The sequence below is a fragment of the Taeniopygia guttata genome, chromosome 1, assembly GCF_048771995.1.
Source record: "Taeniopygia guttata chromosome 1, bTaeGut7.mat, whole genome shotgun sequence".
Lineage (NCBI taxonomy): Eukaryota > Metazoa > Chordata > Aves > Passeriformes > Estrildidae > Taeniopygia > Taeniopygia guttata.
Genome location: NC_133024.1, coordinates 43,104,129 through 43,121,995, shown reverse-complemented (window position 1 = coordinate 43,121,995; position 17,867 = coordinate 43,104,129). Strand labels below are relative to the sequence as shown.

At 43.1% G+C, this 17,867-nt stretch overlaps 1 protein-coding gene across 1 annotated transcript in view; it reads left to right on the top strand.

Moving 5' to 3' along the window:
* The first annotated feature begins 10,423 nt into the window (after positions 1 to 10,423).
* EXPH5 (exophilin 5) overlaps positions 10,424 to 17,867 on the top strand; it is a 37,575-nt gene continuing 30,131 nt past the window's right edge. Inside the window, exon 1 of the mRNA XM_012569693.5 lies at positions 10,424 to 10,904. Coding sequence (XP_012425147.5) covers positions 10,786 to 10,904 — 119 coding nt within the window. The 5' untranslated portion in view covers positions 10,424 to 10,785. The remainder of the gene's footprint in view (positions 10,905 to 17,867) is intronic.

The window sequence follows — 17,867 nt, the reverse complement described above, 5'->3', positions numbered from 1 at the left end:
TTTAAAGTCCTTCCAAGGTGACCCCTTTTGCCTTTGCCAGGGGTTGCAAAACAAGGAGAACTTGTAACACACAGTTCTCAGCAAAGAGCCAAAGCAGGGCAGCCTCCTCTCCCTCATGCAGCTCCTGATAATGTTCTGACTTCTCAAGTGTGTGTTACTCTGAAGCAGATTTACAGGTAGAAATAGAAACTGAGTTAGATAATAGATGTGTAGTGGTTAACTCCAGGGTGTGTAAATCTCACTCAGGTGCTAGCTCCTTCCTTTCCCAGAGTTCCCTCTCTTTCCTCCTTCAAGACCTCTGTACCACTTGCACATCTAATCAATGAACTGTGGAGCCAGTTAGGTATTTATCATGAATTCATCAAGGAGAAAAGAGAGCACAAATCTTCTGGCTTCATCTCTCCCAAAGGCCCCTGTGTCACACGTCATGGTCACAGTCATGAAATGCACGCCCACTGTTTCAGCTCCCCCCATGAAGACCAGGACTGGAACCACCCCCTGACTACACAGTAAATTTTCAATTTTCAATGGTTTCATTTGAACGGTCATTAATTTCCATCTCTGGTAGTAGGACCCAAAAGTTTATATCAGATTTTCCAACTACAACTCCATTGCACTCTGTGTTATAAATACTACAATGTCTGTTGTTATCTGGGGTCCAGCACTGAGGAGCTCTGCAAAAGGGACAGTGCAAAACAGGTTTCAAAGGTGTCAATTAAAGAGAGCGATAACATCCTGCTGGACTTTTTATTTAATATATTCCAGATGTTAATTATAGAGCTAATAATCCTGTGGAAGGAAAAAATACACGTATTTCCTGACTTTACTTGAATTAGAATTGCTAAAGACAGTTATCATTAAGGATTTATCTATACTGCTTACATATTTAATTTATAAGATGGAAGGGGAAAAAACTAATTTACAAAAAAATCCTGTTCAAAATATAACCTGTGTTTATAAAGTATCATTTCTCATTAAGCATTGGGTATTCATTTCTCCTGGAATTTAATTAAGTATACTTGATTAGAGAGTGAACAGCAGTAATTGACAAGACTCATTAAATTCCCCTTAAAACATACAGCTGTGGACTTCAGTGAGAGTTAAATCAAACCCTAAATTAAGAGCCAGATTGCTTAAAGATTAAAACAACTTGTTTCAAAGCCTAAATCAAGAGCCAGATTGCTTAAAGATTAAAACAACTCGTTTCAAAGCCTGGGGACAGTTTGTTCAATTTTATACGGTATTGGTATTCTTCTTTTATTAAGTGCACAAACAGGTGGGATGAGATTCCTCTCACCTAACTTTAGATGTATACAGTTTACAATTTGGAGCTAGTCATGCCAGACTCCCTTTATACTCAATGGAGAGAAACAGCCTCTCTCAAGGCATGATTCATCTGACCTATTTAAATGACTACTTTAGAATGAGATAAATTGTGTACTATAACCATTTAGTGTTCTTCATTGAAAACAAAAGTAATTAGGCTAATTCATTTAAAGGGAGCTGTCTGCAACACTAGTGTTTATATTCAGTAAAATGATTACTTTCTTTGGCAGATGAAGGTATTTAGACTCATCATGAATGTGTGTAGATGAGGATAAGTTAGGCAGTGGTATTGAAGCCCAAATGTATATTTTACCTGATCTTTCAGGTGGAACTTGATTGCTATACACAAGGAAAAGGTAAAATATTTTTTAGTCAATAATGGTCTTTATTATTCTGATATGTTATATTTGTAGCTGACCAACATCAAAAGTAACTGATATTTAAAAGAAGAATGTGAATGGACTACTTCTTCCCTTCCAATGTTAGGGATATTATGCAAACACAGTAAAGGAAGGATTTTGCCTTATTCTTGTGATTCTCTTGCAATAAAAGCACTCTTGGAGTTAAATGCTAAAAATGACACAGAATTATCTGTGATATAATTATGTTCAAGAGAATCTGCTGCTTTGCTGGAATGAGAAGCATTTTCATGCCACAATTTATATTAATTTCCCCTGGCATATTCACAGAGGCATTCTGATTTAGCTGTATCATAGTTGCTGTACCTAGTTCTAGAGACAGAGCATGTAAATAAAGCCAGAGTTTTCTCTGGGACATTAAAATTTGTACTTGTTTCGGGGTTTTAACAGAATATGATGTGATTTTAGCTCAAAACCAATTTTACCAAAGATGTCATTAAGATTTTTTTTATTGTGCAACTTTATTATAGATTTTGAGACTTTTTAATTGTTTCATTTATTTTGATTTTCTTAATTAAGAGAAAATTGAAGTAATTTTTTTTTGTAAAATTTATTACCTTTCTTCTCCACCCAGCACTGACAATCATTAAATTCTAAGGACACCAATTATGGTTGCTGGTGGCGACTCTCTCTGACAATTAGTGCCTGGTAAAAGATGACCTGATATATATGATGAAACAAACTCCTCACGTTGGATTACATTTGCATCTTGCAGTCAGTACACAGAAGCATTTTCTGTCTCTGATAAGTTTTGTTTTGAGGAGTTCAATGTGTCATAGATGCTATAAACCACAGAATCATATAGCAATCACAGAAGTATAAAGTAATTTAGATGGACACTGGGACCTTGGCAGGTTGAATACCCTCTCAGAGCAGGGCTAAGTCTGATGTTAGATGCTCAATGCCTTCCCCAGTTTTACACATCTGCAACATTTCTAGGCAACCTGGATCAGCCATTATTCCATCACTAGAAATGTTCAAGGTCAGGCAGAGTAAAGTTTTGAGCAATCTGAGTTAGTGAATAATAATGTCCTTGCCCACAGCTGGGGGAGATGGACCGAATGATCTTTAAAAGTCTGTTTCAACCCAAATAAATCTTGTTGCTGCAAGAGCACATTGTTGGCTCATGTTTGGTTTGTTCACCATGACCCCCAGATCCTTTCCCAAAAGACTTTGTTCTAGCCAGTCAAATTGTATAGTGGCATTGTATCATAGAGCTTTAGATGAGGCTTTACTTGCCTTTTTAAACTGGTGTTTTTGGTTGGTTGGTTGGTTGGTTGGTTGGTTTTTTTAATTTGCCTTTTTGAACTTCAAGAAGTTTCTGTCAGGCTATTTCTCTAGCCTGTTGAGATCCCCCTGAATAACTGCCCTGCCCTCCAGCATGCCATCTTTTCTGCACCATTTAATGTCACCTGCTAATGAGGATGCATTCCATTTCATCATTCAGGTCATTAGTGAAGAAGTTAAATACCACCAGGGTCAGAATCTAAAGCAGAAGAATATCACCCTTAACTGGCTACCAGTTAGACTTTCAGCTACTAACCAGAACTCTTCAAGCCTGATGGTCCAGTTATTTGTTTCATCAACCTTATAGGCAATCCATCCTCTCCATATCTCTCAAACATGGTTAAAAAGTACAACTAAACATGATCTTGATAGTCTTGCTAAAGTCAAAATAGCCAGTATCAATTGCTTGCCTTTCATCCCCAAAGCAGTCATCATTGAGGGCAGCCAGGTATCCGTGGTAAAGCCATGCTGGCTGCTCTAAAATTGTATTAGGGTTTTGGGGGTTTTTTTGTGAAAAAATAAATATATCACCCTACACAACTATAACACTTGCATACAGAGCAGCCTCATCTATCCATCTATGTGTCCTTATATCTTGAAACCACTCTGCTTCCACTCTGACACTCCTCCTTCAGCTGCTGCCAGTAAATGCGAAATTTTTAAGACTGATGATGAAGAACAGTTTGGAATTAAGAGATCTCTTGGCTCCTAAGGTTACAACCTCTAGTAGTAACTATCCAAAAACTATTTGAGGACAGCTGTAGGTCTCAGATTCAGTCAAAGAGAGAAGCGGAAAGTTTCTAACCAGGCAGAAGCCTGGGAACCTGTTAGAAAAGAATGTAAATAAGAGGTTTTATCTCCTTATTGTTCATACTGTTTATAGTTAAGTTCTATCACTGTGTGTCAAGCGCTCTGCACCAATGGTGTGGCTGGTTTTCACTTCAGGAGCAATGGAATTAGCCTGGACGAAGCTCTGTATAAAGAGCAATGCATTTTGAAATAAATCAAAGTTTCACTCTCTCAGCCTTCTGACTCAATCTCTTCATTCCTGTCCTGCCTCAACAGTGTCAGACAGCCACTACAACAAAATCTCATGTCAGCTGGTCATGATCACATTAGCAGAACAGCTAGGCATAAAAGAAGAGGAATCCTCAGGAACTTCTTATCTAAGACAAGGAGCCCATCGTAGCCACATGCAACACATACTCCTGATTACAGGCATGGATCTAGAATCCAGAATAATGGCCCCTCATTCTTACACTTGAAGAAATACCAAAGTTAATTCCTTTCCACCATTTCTACAACACATAGAAATATAGAATATACAGAACTCCATATTCTAATTCCCTCATTTATATGGAATAGATATATAAATTTATAATCAGAATATATATGCAGAAATCTATGTTTGTATGGTATAGGAATATGTAATATAACCTATGTTCCATACAGAATTCCATATTCATATATAAACTGTAAGAACACTATGAGTTTTTTCCTTTACTAATAAATTCCAATATTTGGGTTCCTTTTCTGATGTTTTCACAAGTTATACATATCATAAAAACATTGAATCCAAATGGTAATAGCCAGCTCAGAGTCCATTGCTTACTTGTGAAATCTGCTTTTATGAGAAACCAAGACTTTTTTCCACTATATTTCCTAGTCATTCTGCCTTACAAAAGTGTCTTATAGTCCCTCCCAATATGCCTTTGTCTGTATTACCCTGAATGTCTTCATATCACAAACTTTCCCACTGCACCAGCAAACTTACTCACCTCACTGCTCATTTCTTTTCCAGGTCACCTAAGAGTGACAGAATGCACAGAGCTTTGGGAAAATCAGTGGTTACCAGTGGCTGTGACCAGTTGTTACCACTGACCTTCCACTGTAATAAGTAACCTGTCCTCTTACCCTCTGTTTCCCAAGTTGTAACCTGTTATTGACCCATAAAATGACTTTTTATTTAATCTCGTAACTACTAAGTTTCCTTGGAAGCTGTTGATGATGGTACTATGTAATATCTTCAAAAGTACAAGCAGATTACATCAACTTGGCTTTGTCCAAATATTTGCTGCCATCCTTCAAAAAGAGCACTGTCAGGTAAGGAGTTTTGTTTTTAGAAGTCATACTGAGTCTTCCATAGTGCTTCTTTTATGTAGTATTCATTGATCAGCCTTACAGATTCTCTGATGAGCTTAATGTGCTGAAGAAGGGTTTAGTCCTCATTTAGAGATCTTCAGCAAGTTCTTCCTCCCAGCTATTTTTTTCCTTTCCCGACCCCCTTTTTTTTAATATGTTTTCAGCCAGGATTTATGAATTTTTCTATTTTCCTCATTTGGATATGACTACAGTGTTTTAAAGGTTTCCTTCTTGCTTCTGATGACGTCTCTTCCTTATTGTTTAGTCATGCCTGGTTCTTTGTACCTTTACTCAAGCCTGTCTTAATAGGTTGCATGCACTGGCATATGACCTAAATATATTAAATGTATAATTCTGCTGTACCCCAGGTATTGGCCTCTGGTGATTATGTTTATGCACATATTAGTTAAGGTGGAAGAGAAGGTTGCCTAGTTTCTGCCAAGAGAGCAGATATTATATGCAGTACTAGCCAACCTATGGCTCTGACAGTCAAGACATCAGACCTCTAATGAAGCAGAAACCCTGCATAATTTCAACCAAACATGTTTGCCCTCCCATTCCAAGCAGTGGTTTTATAACTCCAGAGCTGTAAAGTGGTTTTATACTCCAGAGTTGTAAAGGTAACAATCTGCTCCATATGCCTCTCTGGGCTGCAGCCCTCTGCAGGAACACCCTACAAGCCCAATCTGTCTCGCCCTGTGAGAGATTCTACTCACAATATTATCTTCTCTCCAGTCTGGAGAAAGTGCAGTCCCAGCAAGTATTACAAACAAAATTAGTGATTAACTGAATCCTAAAAATAAGTGAGGAAGAAGGACAGCCAGTCATAAGGACACAGCAAAACAAAGGGGTGTCATGGATTCATTTTCCAAAGCAGCAGCAAATACACAGAGGGGAGTGTCATGAAGTGCCAGGGTTAGACTGCAGCCACCATTTCAGAGAGCTCTCTCATGACCACCTTTCCTTGCTGCTATGCAATGCTAATATGCTTTTGGGATATTGCTCTTACCTTTCTTCTGGTAGGCAAAAACCAGGTCTTATTTTGCTATGATGTCCTTATGTCATTCTAAGGGATCAACAAGTCTATTTCAGCAGAAACAGCCTTGCACAGGAAACCAGTTGAGGAGTCCATAAGGACAATGTATGGGGCAGGAAGGCCTTGGAGCAGGAGGCAGCAGCAGCAAGCAGTACTTGCAAGGTGGGGAAATGTGCTGTGTGGGCAGAGCAGAGTCAAAAAGTGGGGGAAGGGAGCAGCCCACACTCCAGGGTTGGGGAGGAAAAAAGAAGCAGGTGAATGACAGACTCAGCAAGAGGAAGTGCTTGAGGAGATTGTGAAAAGGAGCAGTCTGCAGCCACACAGGCTGCAAGATGTGATTTGGGAACACAGTGTACCCTGAAAACTGGCTGTCCCTGTAGGAGCAGATCTGCTGCCCGTGGCATTTACAGGGTGGTCAGTGATGGTTTGCGCCCCGCTGCCTGCTCAGCCTGGTCTTCGCTCCCTCCTTGCCTCACAAGAGGCCGTGTAGCACACAACAGCTACAAAAACACAAACAGCATTTGGATGTTGGTGTCCAGGCAACCTTCAAAGTGCACCACTTCACAGCTGAAATGCCTAAATGAAAGGCCAAAGCTCTTTTGAAGGGGGAGTTGAGGTCCCAGTGAAAGATCCTGGAGGACACCCACTGCTCAGTGGAGATGCTGACCGGTGGCAGTGGGAACCATACACTGCAAGCCTCCGTGTACCCTGAAACTCAGATGGATCTCCAGATGTTAACACACATCAATAAACAATGACTATTACAATAAATGGAGGTATAAACAATGGGCTTGTTAAACAGAGGAGAGGCACTGCTTTTGTCTTACGAGTAGTATGATCCGAGTATTTTTCACCTATCCTAGTGTTAGAAATATTTATTTGAAAAAAAAAAAGCAGATTTAGTATATTTTAAATGGAAGACACTTCATATTTATTCTTTGCCTTGTCATGAAGCCATTCTCACTTAACACAGGGAGTTAATTAAACCAGCCTTCACTAATCTGGCTGACAATTTAGACAGTAATTAGTGCAACAGGAACAGACAAGACCTTACAGTTCTTTCAAGCCTCAAGGCTGATTTCTGCACATTCCTCTCAATTCCTTAGGTATAGACCAACTTTTAGAATCAATCCTTCTGGCTTTCCACCCTATACTTTTAATTCTTCCACTGAGAATAAGTGGAGTTAGCAACACCCATTAGTACAGCAGTATTTGTGAAACACAATTTTTGAAGAATTTGCCTTATAATTAAAGTATGTGTGTCAGCATCCTCTTTAGTGGCATTGACAATTAACATTACTAATGATGTCTCATGTCTGCACTCTCTCATATGCTACTTTGGCCCTCTGTTTCAGGTTTTTAAACTGGAAAACACTACTTATTCAAAAGAAACGCTTCTGTATCTTCCTGGAGCAGCTGTTAGCTAAAAGCCATGGAAAAAATTTAAAGCATGTATCTTATCTTTGGTTTATTGACCAGAAATTAAAGCACATAAGGGGCTAGGAACTCTAAATACTGGAATATAGACAGTGTTTTCTCATTATCATGACCCCTGTATGGAAAAGACATAAATTGCAAGAGAGTTGGAGTAATGTAAAGATATTCGGAAAAGTGGTTATTTTTCACAAAATAAATTTTTGGTAAAAGACACTATAGATAGGAGCTGTTTCTAGTCCAGTCAAACACACATTTTGTAATGGTTATGTGACATACCAAAGATGCTGTGTAAAATGAAGGTCTTATTATTATACAAATGGCTATGCCCAAATCTCTAAACATGCTGGATAAAAGCCATTTAAATAATTATCACTGTGAAGTCTTGCAGCATCCCTGTAAAGCCATTAGTGTATGTACATGCCACTCTTCTAAACAATTCCATTGTTTCGTACACAACAAAAAAAAAATTATTTCTTATTACCTGAAAGACTATACATTGCTCATACATTAAATTAACATCTTGTCCCTGTTTCCCTCTGCACTAAAAATATGCCAACAAATATTTTAATGATGGGAAGAAAAATGCACCAATTAATCCAATTTGTAGAAATGAAGAAAAAGAATGACAGAAACTTAGAAATACAAGTCCATTCTTGACTTACATGCAGGAGAGATAAAATTATAGATAGCCACCAAATCTGTGGGGAAATGCCACCCTTTATTTGTAAGAACTGTAATATAGAACTTCCTTTGCAAAACCATAAGAAAATGCACAGCCTTCCTATTTATTCTGTATGTATGTATTTATTTTTCACCATAGAATCACAGAATGGTTTGGTGTGGAAGGGACTTTTAAAGGTCATCTAGTCTAATCTCCTGCAATGAGCAGGGACAACTTGTAAGTTTGAATGAGAAGTTAAAAGACCACAACTCACCAATAAGATGCAACACTGTTTTTAAGATAAGTGTGGGCATTGATGAGATTCATTGCAATGGATGTACAGAAAAAATGTTACTATGGTCTGCCCCAGCTCTGAATGATGCAGAAGCAGAAGCATGATGCATGATGCAGGAGCACAGTGAGCAACTGCTTCCCATATCCTGCAGGTGCCAGTCAGAAAGGGAGAGTGATGTCTAATTCACTGCCTGGAAGAGACCCAGGGAGAACTCCATACACTCAGCTTCTGCTGGTGAAACTCACTCTGTTATGCTCAATGCAATAAAATGGGAAGGACAGGACATTTAGAGGGAAGTTCTCTGACTGCTCCAGGGACAGCTGTGGCTCTCGCACCTTTAGAAACAACTTAGAAATGCTTGGACTTTACCCAGAAGCCTCTCCCATACACTATTAAAAAATTGCTGTCTTTTCTCTGTTGGAGACACACTCTCCCCATCATAATTCTTCATAGTTTGCTTTTTCACATTTTCATCAATTGACTGACATCCTTGCCTTTGTTTGGTTACAAGGATTCAGGTAAGTTTCTCTTTGGGTCAGACAAATGATGTCAGAAGCTCTGTCAAAACAAGGAACCTCCTGCAACCTATTATTCCCACTGTGCTCTAAGGCCCTTATTTCCACTCAACTCCCTAGTGGGGAAATATTCTCCCACAGCCCCACGTCAGCCTACTGCAGGGTGGGACAGTGGCTGCATGTATCACAGCCCAGCTCCTGCTGCACACTGCCCTCTTCCATTGACTTGCTCTGCCATAATAAAAATTGTGTTTTCTTTCATAGAATCAGAGAATATTAGGGGTTTGGAAGGGGTCTTAAAGATTGCCTAGTCTCAACCCCCACCCCCCCCCGGCCATGGGCAGGGACACCTCCCACTAGACAAAGTTGCTCAAGGCCTCGTCTAGCCTGGCCTTGAACACTGCCAGAACTGGGGCATCCACGACCACTCTGAGCAACCGGTTCCAGTGTCTCACCACTCTCTCAGTAAAAAAATTTTCTCCCTAATATGTAACCTAAATTTCACCTCTTTCAGTTTGTTCCCATTATTCCTTGTCCTCCCACTATAGCTCCTAATGAAGAGTCTCCTCTCTCAGGCTTCCCTGTAGGCCCCCTTAATGTATTGAAAGGTTGTTACAAGGTCGGCACAACAAATCTCTTCCAGACGGAAGATCCGCAACTTTCTCAGCCTGAAATAATTCACCACCATTTTCCTTCTCCATCTGCAGTTCAGCCCTGAATAAAGCTCTTCTCCAATGGAAAAATTTCAAAGGACATTTTACAAAGTTTTCAACTAATACAGCGAACTACTCAGACACATACGTTGGAGAGATACAGCAATTCATTATTCTCTCACCAACACAGAGCTGAGTTGCATTAGAGCTGTTAGAATGGAGTCAGGATGAAATTACTTCCGAAATGTGATTATAACTCCCAGGTCAAGAACAAATATAGCTCCCTAATATTTCTTCAGGAAAACCTTAAAGGAGAGTAAATAGGAAACACTGTCCCGTTGTTCCCTCGTGGAAAAGTTGCCGCTTTGCATCCACTCCGGAAGACTACAGGCATGTCGTCCTGCAGCAGCGGGACGCGACGTGCTCCACGGAAGGGCTGCTGGGGGCCGAGTGGTGCCCGGGTGGAGCGGCGGGGCCGCACTCGGGTGCCGCGGGGAACCGCGCAGAGACGTGGCGGGGCTTGCCGGCAGGAACGGCGCCGTCAGCGCCACGGGGAACTGCAGCTGCGCCCCGTGCGGATGTGCGCTCCCCAGGCAGCGGCACAGGGAACACCGCGCCGAGCGCTCAGCGCATCACCCGGCTCAACCGCGGAACGTGAGCACGGGGCGAGCGACCACTCAGCACCGATCCCAACTCCGGTTCCGCCTCCGGCCCGACGGCAGCGCCGCCTCCCCGCTCCTCCCTGCCCTGCCCTGCCCTGCCCCGCCCTGCCCGGGCCCGCCCTGCCGGGCTGCGCTGCGATCGCTGCGGAGGGTGCTGCCCAGCCCGGGCAGGGCGGTCCCGAGTGGTCGCCGCTGCGGCTGTCGCCGTGCGGGGACACGCGGGGACAGGCGTGTCCCGCGGTGCCGGGGTGCGGTCCGCCCGGCGCTCGGCCATGCCGGTGTGGCTGCACGCTCCGCGGGGGTCAGCGCTGCCCGCCTGCCTCCGCCCGCCCGCCCGCCGATAAGCCAAGCCATGACCGCAGCGCCCCAGGGGCCAGATCTCAGCTTTCTGAACGAGGAAGAAGCCAGGGCGATTTTCCAGGTGCTGCAGAGGGACGCGGAGCTCCGGCGGGCAGAGAAGGACAGAGTCAGGTACCGGCTTTCACTCCCGTCCTGTCGATGCCCATGGCGCCCGCGCGGAGGTGTGGGGCACGGAACGGGGTTTTTGGAGGGCGCACGGCCCCAGCCGGGCGATGCGGGGAGGCTCTCATCCCGACGGGGAGAGCGGGAAACGGGGTGGCAGGGGGCGCCCCCAGGGAAGGGTCTGCGCCGGCCAAGGTGGATTGGGGCTGCGGTGCTGCGCGGCGGGGAGAGCTGAGCTCCCCGCGCTCCTGCCGGGGCGGCAGGCAGCGCCAGTGCCTCCCGCCGGCGCTGGCTGCCGCCGGAGCCGTCCGGCCGGGCACCTGAAGCATCGGGACCTTTGGCAAATGCATGTTGTGACAGAGACGGCTCTGAGTCACGGCTCCGGCTCCCCATGGCACCTCTCCTTCCCCGGGGAGGAGGAGGAGGCCGCTTCTGTGCTTCACCGTGCCGCTGGCATGGGGTGTGGGCTAAACGCCGGTACCCGGGAGACCACGGCGACGGGGAAGTTGTGCCGGACCTTGTAGGGAAACGCAGCAACTCTGCGGCTTTTGGGTCGATCCTAGCAGCTTTTGGAACCAAAGGCAGGCACTCACCTGCCTGAAAGGTAGTTCACAAGAGTCTTGAAAATTACTTAATTGAATTCTCTTTTCCGTATCAAGGTATAGGACACCTCGACCACGTTTCTAGATCGTATTTCCCCTTTATGCAATCATCAAAGCTATTTGTGTTGATAGTGAAAGTAAAGGTCGAGGAATTAATAGAAATTATGCTGGAAAATGAGCCGTTCATTGTTAAAGGTTATAATTTCTTCCCGCAGGTATGAATTTTGGCACATTGTGAAGTGAGAGGCAGTGTCCTCTCAGATTTGCAAGTGGGCACTTTTCACAAGTAATGCTTTCATGTAAGATATAGAGGGAATGTTAATGAGTAACATTTGCGTCAAGTGGATTTTTGTACTGTGTATTTTTTATTTCAGTAAAGTGGATTTTATGATGAGCATGGTTAAATATTATGTGTCAACAATGACTTATAACTAAAACTTGTGTTGGTTTTCTGTGGCATATGCACCTGGACTGAATTAAATTTAGCAATTTGTTTCTTCCATAATTTGGTATTACTTTTCTTTTTCTGATTAATTTCTGTTCCATGTGTCTTATTATTACCCTCCCAAAAAGGAGAAATATTTTGCTGGATATAGGGAATTACATAGCTGGAGGGCTGTAAGTTTAAAACTCCAAAGTTTTTGGGACTAAAAACTTTAGAGTTTTAAACTTACAACAACTGAAACAAATGCATTGAAACTTCCAGTGCTGTAGAGAGTCTTGTGAAGCAGTGGCCTGCTTTTGAGCTTGAGGCTTTCACCTGCCCCCAAATTTGTATTTGTTTCTTTGCCTGTGTACTTAGGACTTTGTCAATCGAAAATGTTATTGATGTGAAAGCTGTCAAAATAAACATGGTATAACAGGATATTTCTGGTGATGCTTTACTGAGATGTAGTCTGTTTAAATCTCAGCTGAAGAGGCATTCGCAAGTTGAGCAGAAGGTAGGTGAAGTATTTATGACCAAGGTGCCATACTGAAAATCTAGGTTAAACCCTGGATCTGTCAAGGGTATGTGTCCTTGGGCAAGTTTCCTAATCTCTCCTGGACCTAATAAAAGTACCTTCTTCCTCACTCCACTTGTCTACCTGGTCTTATTTCAACTGTAAGCTCTTCAGGCCACAAGACTCTCATCAGGAGCAGACAGATTCCAGTCTGTGTGGTATTGCCCTGTGCTACTATAATCAAAGTAGTAACAGTGGTCACCCTGGAGGGCCAAATCTTGCAGTTCCTATATGACCACAGTGAGCTTCAAAGGCTCTAAACAAAATTGTATTTGTTCCCCTTTGTCCCATATGTCTACCTCTATGTCATTCTTATTACTGTTATTTTGATAATTAACTTCATAGACATTTTTTCGGTATAAAAGTTTTAAAAGAATGCCTGAGAACTGTGGCAGCCCACTCCTGGGATATTTTCTAAGTGAGATTTTGAAGCTATTTGATTGATGCTGTCAATCAAACAAGGCATATAGGAGACACTGTGGAATGGTAGGAACAATTTCATTAAGACTATTCTTTTTGCACAAAGTTAGTGAAGTGAATTGCCCTTCAAATTGCTCTTGAGCATGGTTTTCGAAAGAGCTAGTTGGAGCTGGGCAGGGCCAGGGAGCAAATCAATAACAACCAGTGGTCAGTAACAAATTGGTGAAGTGTTTTCAGTGACCATCTGTTTTTCCAAAATAGCATGTTCCTGTATAGACCAGGCTAGACTGGACTGACAGAAGGAATGAAGCATTTACTGGCAAAAGTCAGGTTCTAATGACTGTGCTGATCTTGTCCATATTGTTTGATGTCATACAAGCAAGCTGTCTGCCAGTCTCTTTAAAGATCAATGAAAGATTGAAATTAATTCCCACTTACAACTCTAGAATCCAAAAAGCAGGAACAAGCTACATTTGTTATATTGAAAAATGTTAGCATCAGTTAATTTTGAAAGATGAAACAAGAAATAAAGTTAAAATATTAATTCTGACATTCTCTGTGGTTTATTGTGACTTCATCAAATGTATTGAGTTTGCAATTATTTCCTGACAAGTGCATTTCTTTTCTTGTTGCTTACCGTCACTGGGTAGAATTGGATCTCTCTTCATCCAGTCAGCCCATGCTTTTGTGAAATTAAGTGTATAATGGGGAGATTTTCTGGGGAAAGGTTGCTTTATTCAGCCTGTGTCATCTTCCTTTCTCTTTGTAGCCTTTGTGTAGAGCAGGAATGTGTGAGTTAGGTTGTCAATCGTGCACAGAGCTCTCAGCTCTGCTTGGTGCTTCCCCTCCTGGTGCTCCTGATGCCCCTGCACATTCTCTGGGTACCACTGGCCCTTTCTTGGCCCCCTTGGAAACCTTCAGACCTCAAAGCCTGGCCTGGGACACCTCTCAGTACAGCTTTGTCTTTTATGTAGAAATTAACTGTATATCTTGTTGGACCTTAATGTATTCTTGCTATGGGCAGGGAGCAGAGCCCTGGCTGTGTCCTGTCCTGCTGGTTCCCAGGACCTCATTTTTTGGCCGGTTCTCTCCTTCCAGTGCCCTCTCGTGGCTCCTCTCAGCAGTACCTTGGAGCAGCCACCACAAACCAGCCTACCTGCCTCCTCATTGAAACAAGTTCAGAGACGCAGCAAGTCAGCTTTGGTATGACTCCTGTGGCTGCTCACTGCTATATACACCGAAAATACTTCAGAAACCTACTAATCACATATTTAATAATTTAAAAGAAAAAATACGTATTAGTTTTGAACTTGGGTAACACTTGCCTTCAGATTTCTTTGCTCATCCAATCCAGTTTCATTCATAATACCAATTCAAATAAAATTTCACTTATCATACATGTTAGTGTGGAAGACAGATGGAATTTAGGGGTTTTATATCAATTTACCTGTGTTGTTTCATAGTAGTATTTGCAGTATTAAGGCAGAAGTCCAACTCAAGTCATGAAATGCTATTTAATAATGGCTAATGAAACTGATGATTTTACAGATGCTTGTGGAAGGAGGTTCCTTGTCACAAATACTTCAGTTACAATTAGATGCCCGGTAGAAGACAGGGAGGAATGCAGCATGTTCACAGTGAAATATCATGTTCTGATGGCTCCCCAACAATTCAGTTTCCATAAGATCACAATGAACACTTGCACAGTTATTAATACCACAGATCAACTTTCTTCCTGTAATGAAATAGGCCCGAAAATCACAACATAAAAACATTTAAGATACTATTTGACTAATGGTTTTCAAGACTTCAGAGTGCACCCAGCTCATCTTCTTAAGCTTTGTTCTGCAGCTGCTGGGGACAGAAATGAAAAAAGAAGCTGACAGGTGCTTCTCTTCTTCTGTCATTTACTGATGAAGCAAATGGGCAGGGTGAAGGGAGTCTGACTGCCTTCCATCTCTTCAGGACAGCACTTCAAAGCCTGGGCAGGTAGCAGAGGAACTGGCAGTCCCTGTAGGAAGTCTCAGCAGCATTAGGGCATGAAGCTATGGGATACAGAGGTGGAGCTAATGCCTTTTATCTCCAAGGCAGCTCCTCCCTCTGCGGAGTGTGGAGAGGCAGGCAGTGCCCAAGCAGGTGTCATTCCAGTCAACTTTGCATCTCTGATGTCTCATAGTGTCTAAACACTGAGAGTTGAGATGCACCTCCACCCTTGGAACTGCATCAAGGCCCAGAGAAAGCAGCTGAGTTGAGAAGAGCCAGGAGACATGGAGCCAGCTACTTAGAAGAGGCAGCAGGTAGGGGGATGTGGCATGGGAACAAGTAGCAGGTACAGTTGCAGGTTGACCAAAAAGTGAACAGTTGGAAGATAGAAGAGTTATGGATAAATAGAAAATGCATGTAAAAGGGCACAAAAGCTTTGTATTCTTTAATAATTTTATTTAGGAGACTTGGCTGTTTTATGTAATGCTCCCATTAAAACTGCATGCAATAGTCTTGTGCTGTTTTTGTTCATTAATCCTTGATAAAAAGGGAAATACTGTTATCTTCACTTACAAATTAGATATTGAAAATAACTGAGAGACTGAGCCACAGAAATGGGGAATGAACCTACCTCCCCTAACAGCAATTTACTTTCTAGATGGTGTTTTGATAACTAAATATACATGTATTTAAGGAATTTTTTTTTTTTTCAGTAGGAAGAATGGCAAAAAAATAATTGCCAGCTCTAGAACATATCTGGCATATCAGCCACTGCCTATGAATAGGAACTGAAAAAAATAGGAAAGGGAAGGTTTAATTTGTTTTGCTCTTTTCCAGGTTGGTTTATGCTTTTGGGGGGAATTTTACTAGATTTATTTTGCAGATGACTATGAGAATAGACAGCAGCAAAACAAAGGTTTATTTTAATTTACCCTCAAATTTGAAGATGAAAAGCATATTAAATTAATTGGGAGGTACAGTCACCACTACTCAGTGCTCCACTCTTGCTGACCCATTAACAACATTTGAGTGTTGTGGGAAAGATGAATCCCCTCCTTAGACTGTTCTAGACAGTCTCTAAATTAAATCATTTGGACATAGTTACTTGTTACAGGCACACAGCTGTTCTTACTGCCTCATGAAGGTAATTTACTGAGTTCATTTGTTGCAAGTAATTTCTTACTATATTCTCTTGACCGACATTTACTCTCACAGGTCTGGCGATAGAAGGTGGGAATACAGTCCTGTGTCGGAACTGTATTTTTTCACCTTCTTTTCTTGGGAAGATATTTGTTGCAGAAGTGCAGACATACTAAGTTTTGTATGTATTTGAGCATATTTGTACTTGGTGCTTCAGTTATGTTATCTTTCTTACAGTTTTATGGGTCTGTTGTTGCAGGCTTTATTGTGTCATATTCACAAAAGTAGTCCTCTTCACCTTCTTGGAGACCAAGAATAACTTCTTGGGTGTTAGAGATACAGATTTGGGGTTCAACTCCTCATAATTACAAAGAATTTTTAAAATTAGCTCCAAAATACATGATATGCATGGGTGAGGAGAGCGGACAGGATACCAGGACAGCATTACTTGGGTATATTGTTGTTCCAGTGGAGCTCCCTTCCTGAACAAAGCATTAATAAAGAAATTCTTTCATAAGAGATACTCCACCCAGGAATGTTTCGGGGCGCAAATGTTCTATTGTGTCTTGATGTGGAGGAGATACTATTATTACTTACCACTGATACTGTGCCACCGGTGTGTTTACTGGTTTGTAAACACTAATGAAAATAGGTCTTTGAAGCCCTGAAGGGCTAATATGCTAAAGAAGTGCCAGTAGAAACAAAAATGGCAGGAAAGACCGGGATTTAAAAACCTTACTTGCTTTGGTAAGCAATTACTATCATAAGAATCCCATTTTGAGACTTCCCTTGTTTCAGTGGGGGTACTGTACCCAAATGCATTTGGTAAGCTGCATACCAAGTTTTTTCCTCATTGTGTTTTTTAATTGTCCTATCTTGTGATGGGGTCTAGACTCACAGACTGGGGCTTCACACAGGGTGAGAAAGAGAAGTAGAAATGGCCAGAGGCAGGTAGGCGCTGTGTGTGCCATTTTCTCTGTTGGTTTTTACTCTGTCCATCTGGGCTAACTAGAGCAAAGTCTGTGATGTAACTCCAGTTTTATACCTACAGAGCAGAGTCCGGACCAGCTTTGCTGCCAGCTCACTGGTCTTGTCCTTTCATAGTGAATTAATTTCAGTGTCAATCCTTTCCCCTGAAGATTCACACTTGGTGTTTGAAGGCAGGGGGGTTCCTATGGTGTGTGTGGAGGCAGAAGGAAGAGCCTTTTGAGGTGTGTAACATTTGAAAGAGCCTGCCTATAGGGCACTGAATGTATTTCTTCTTTTTTCAGGTATTGGGTCCATGGTGGCTCCCCACAGGGCTGGCAGGGCAGAGCCTGGGCACCAGGGCTGTCCCTGGTGACACAGACGGGCAGCGCAGCAATCGCTGTGGTGGCGTGGCGGGGCTGGGCCAGGCTGTGGGGCTGAGCCACGCTCAGGGCTGGGGGCAGGCTGTGGGGCTGGGTCACGCTCAGGGCTGGGGGCAGGCTGTGGGGCTGAGCCACGCTCAGGGCGGAGGGCAGGCTGTGGGGCTGGGTCACGCTCAGGGACGGGGGCAGGCTGTGGGGCTGGGTCACGCTCAGGGCCACGCTCAGGGCTGGGGGCAGGCTGTGGGGCTGGGTCATGCTCAGGGCTGGGGGCAGGCTGTGGGGCTGAGCCACGCTCAGGGCGGAGGGCAGGCTGTGGGGCTGAGCCACGCTCAGGGCGGAGGGCAGGCTGTGGGGCTGAGCCATGCTCAGGGCTGGGGGCAGGCTGTGGGGCTGGGTCACGCTCAGGGCTGGGGGCAGGCTGTGGGGCTGGGTAGTGCTCAGGGCTGGGGGCAGGCTGTGGGGCTGGGTAGTGCTCAG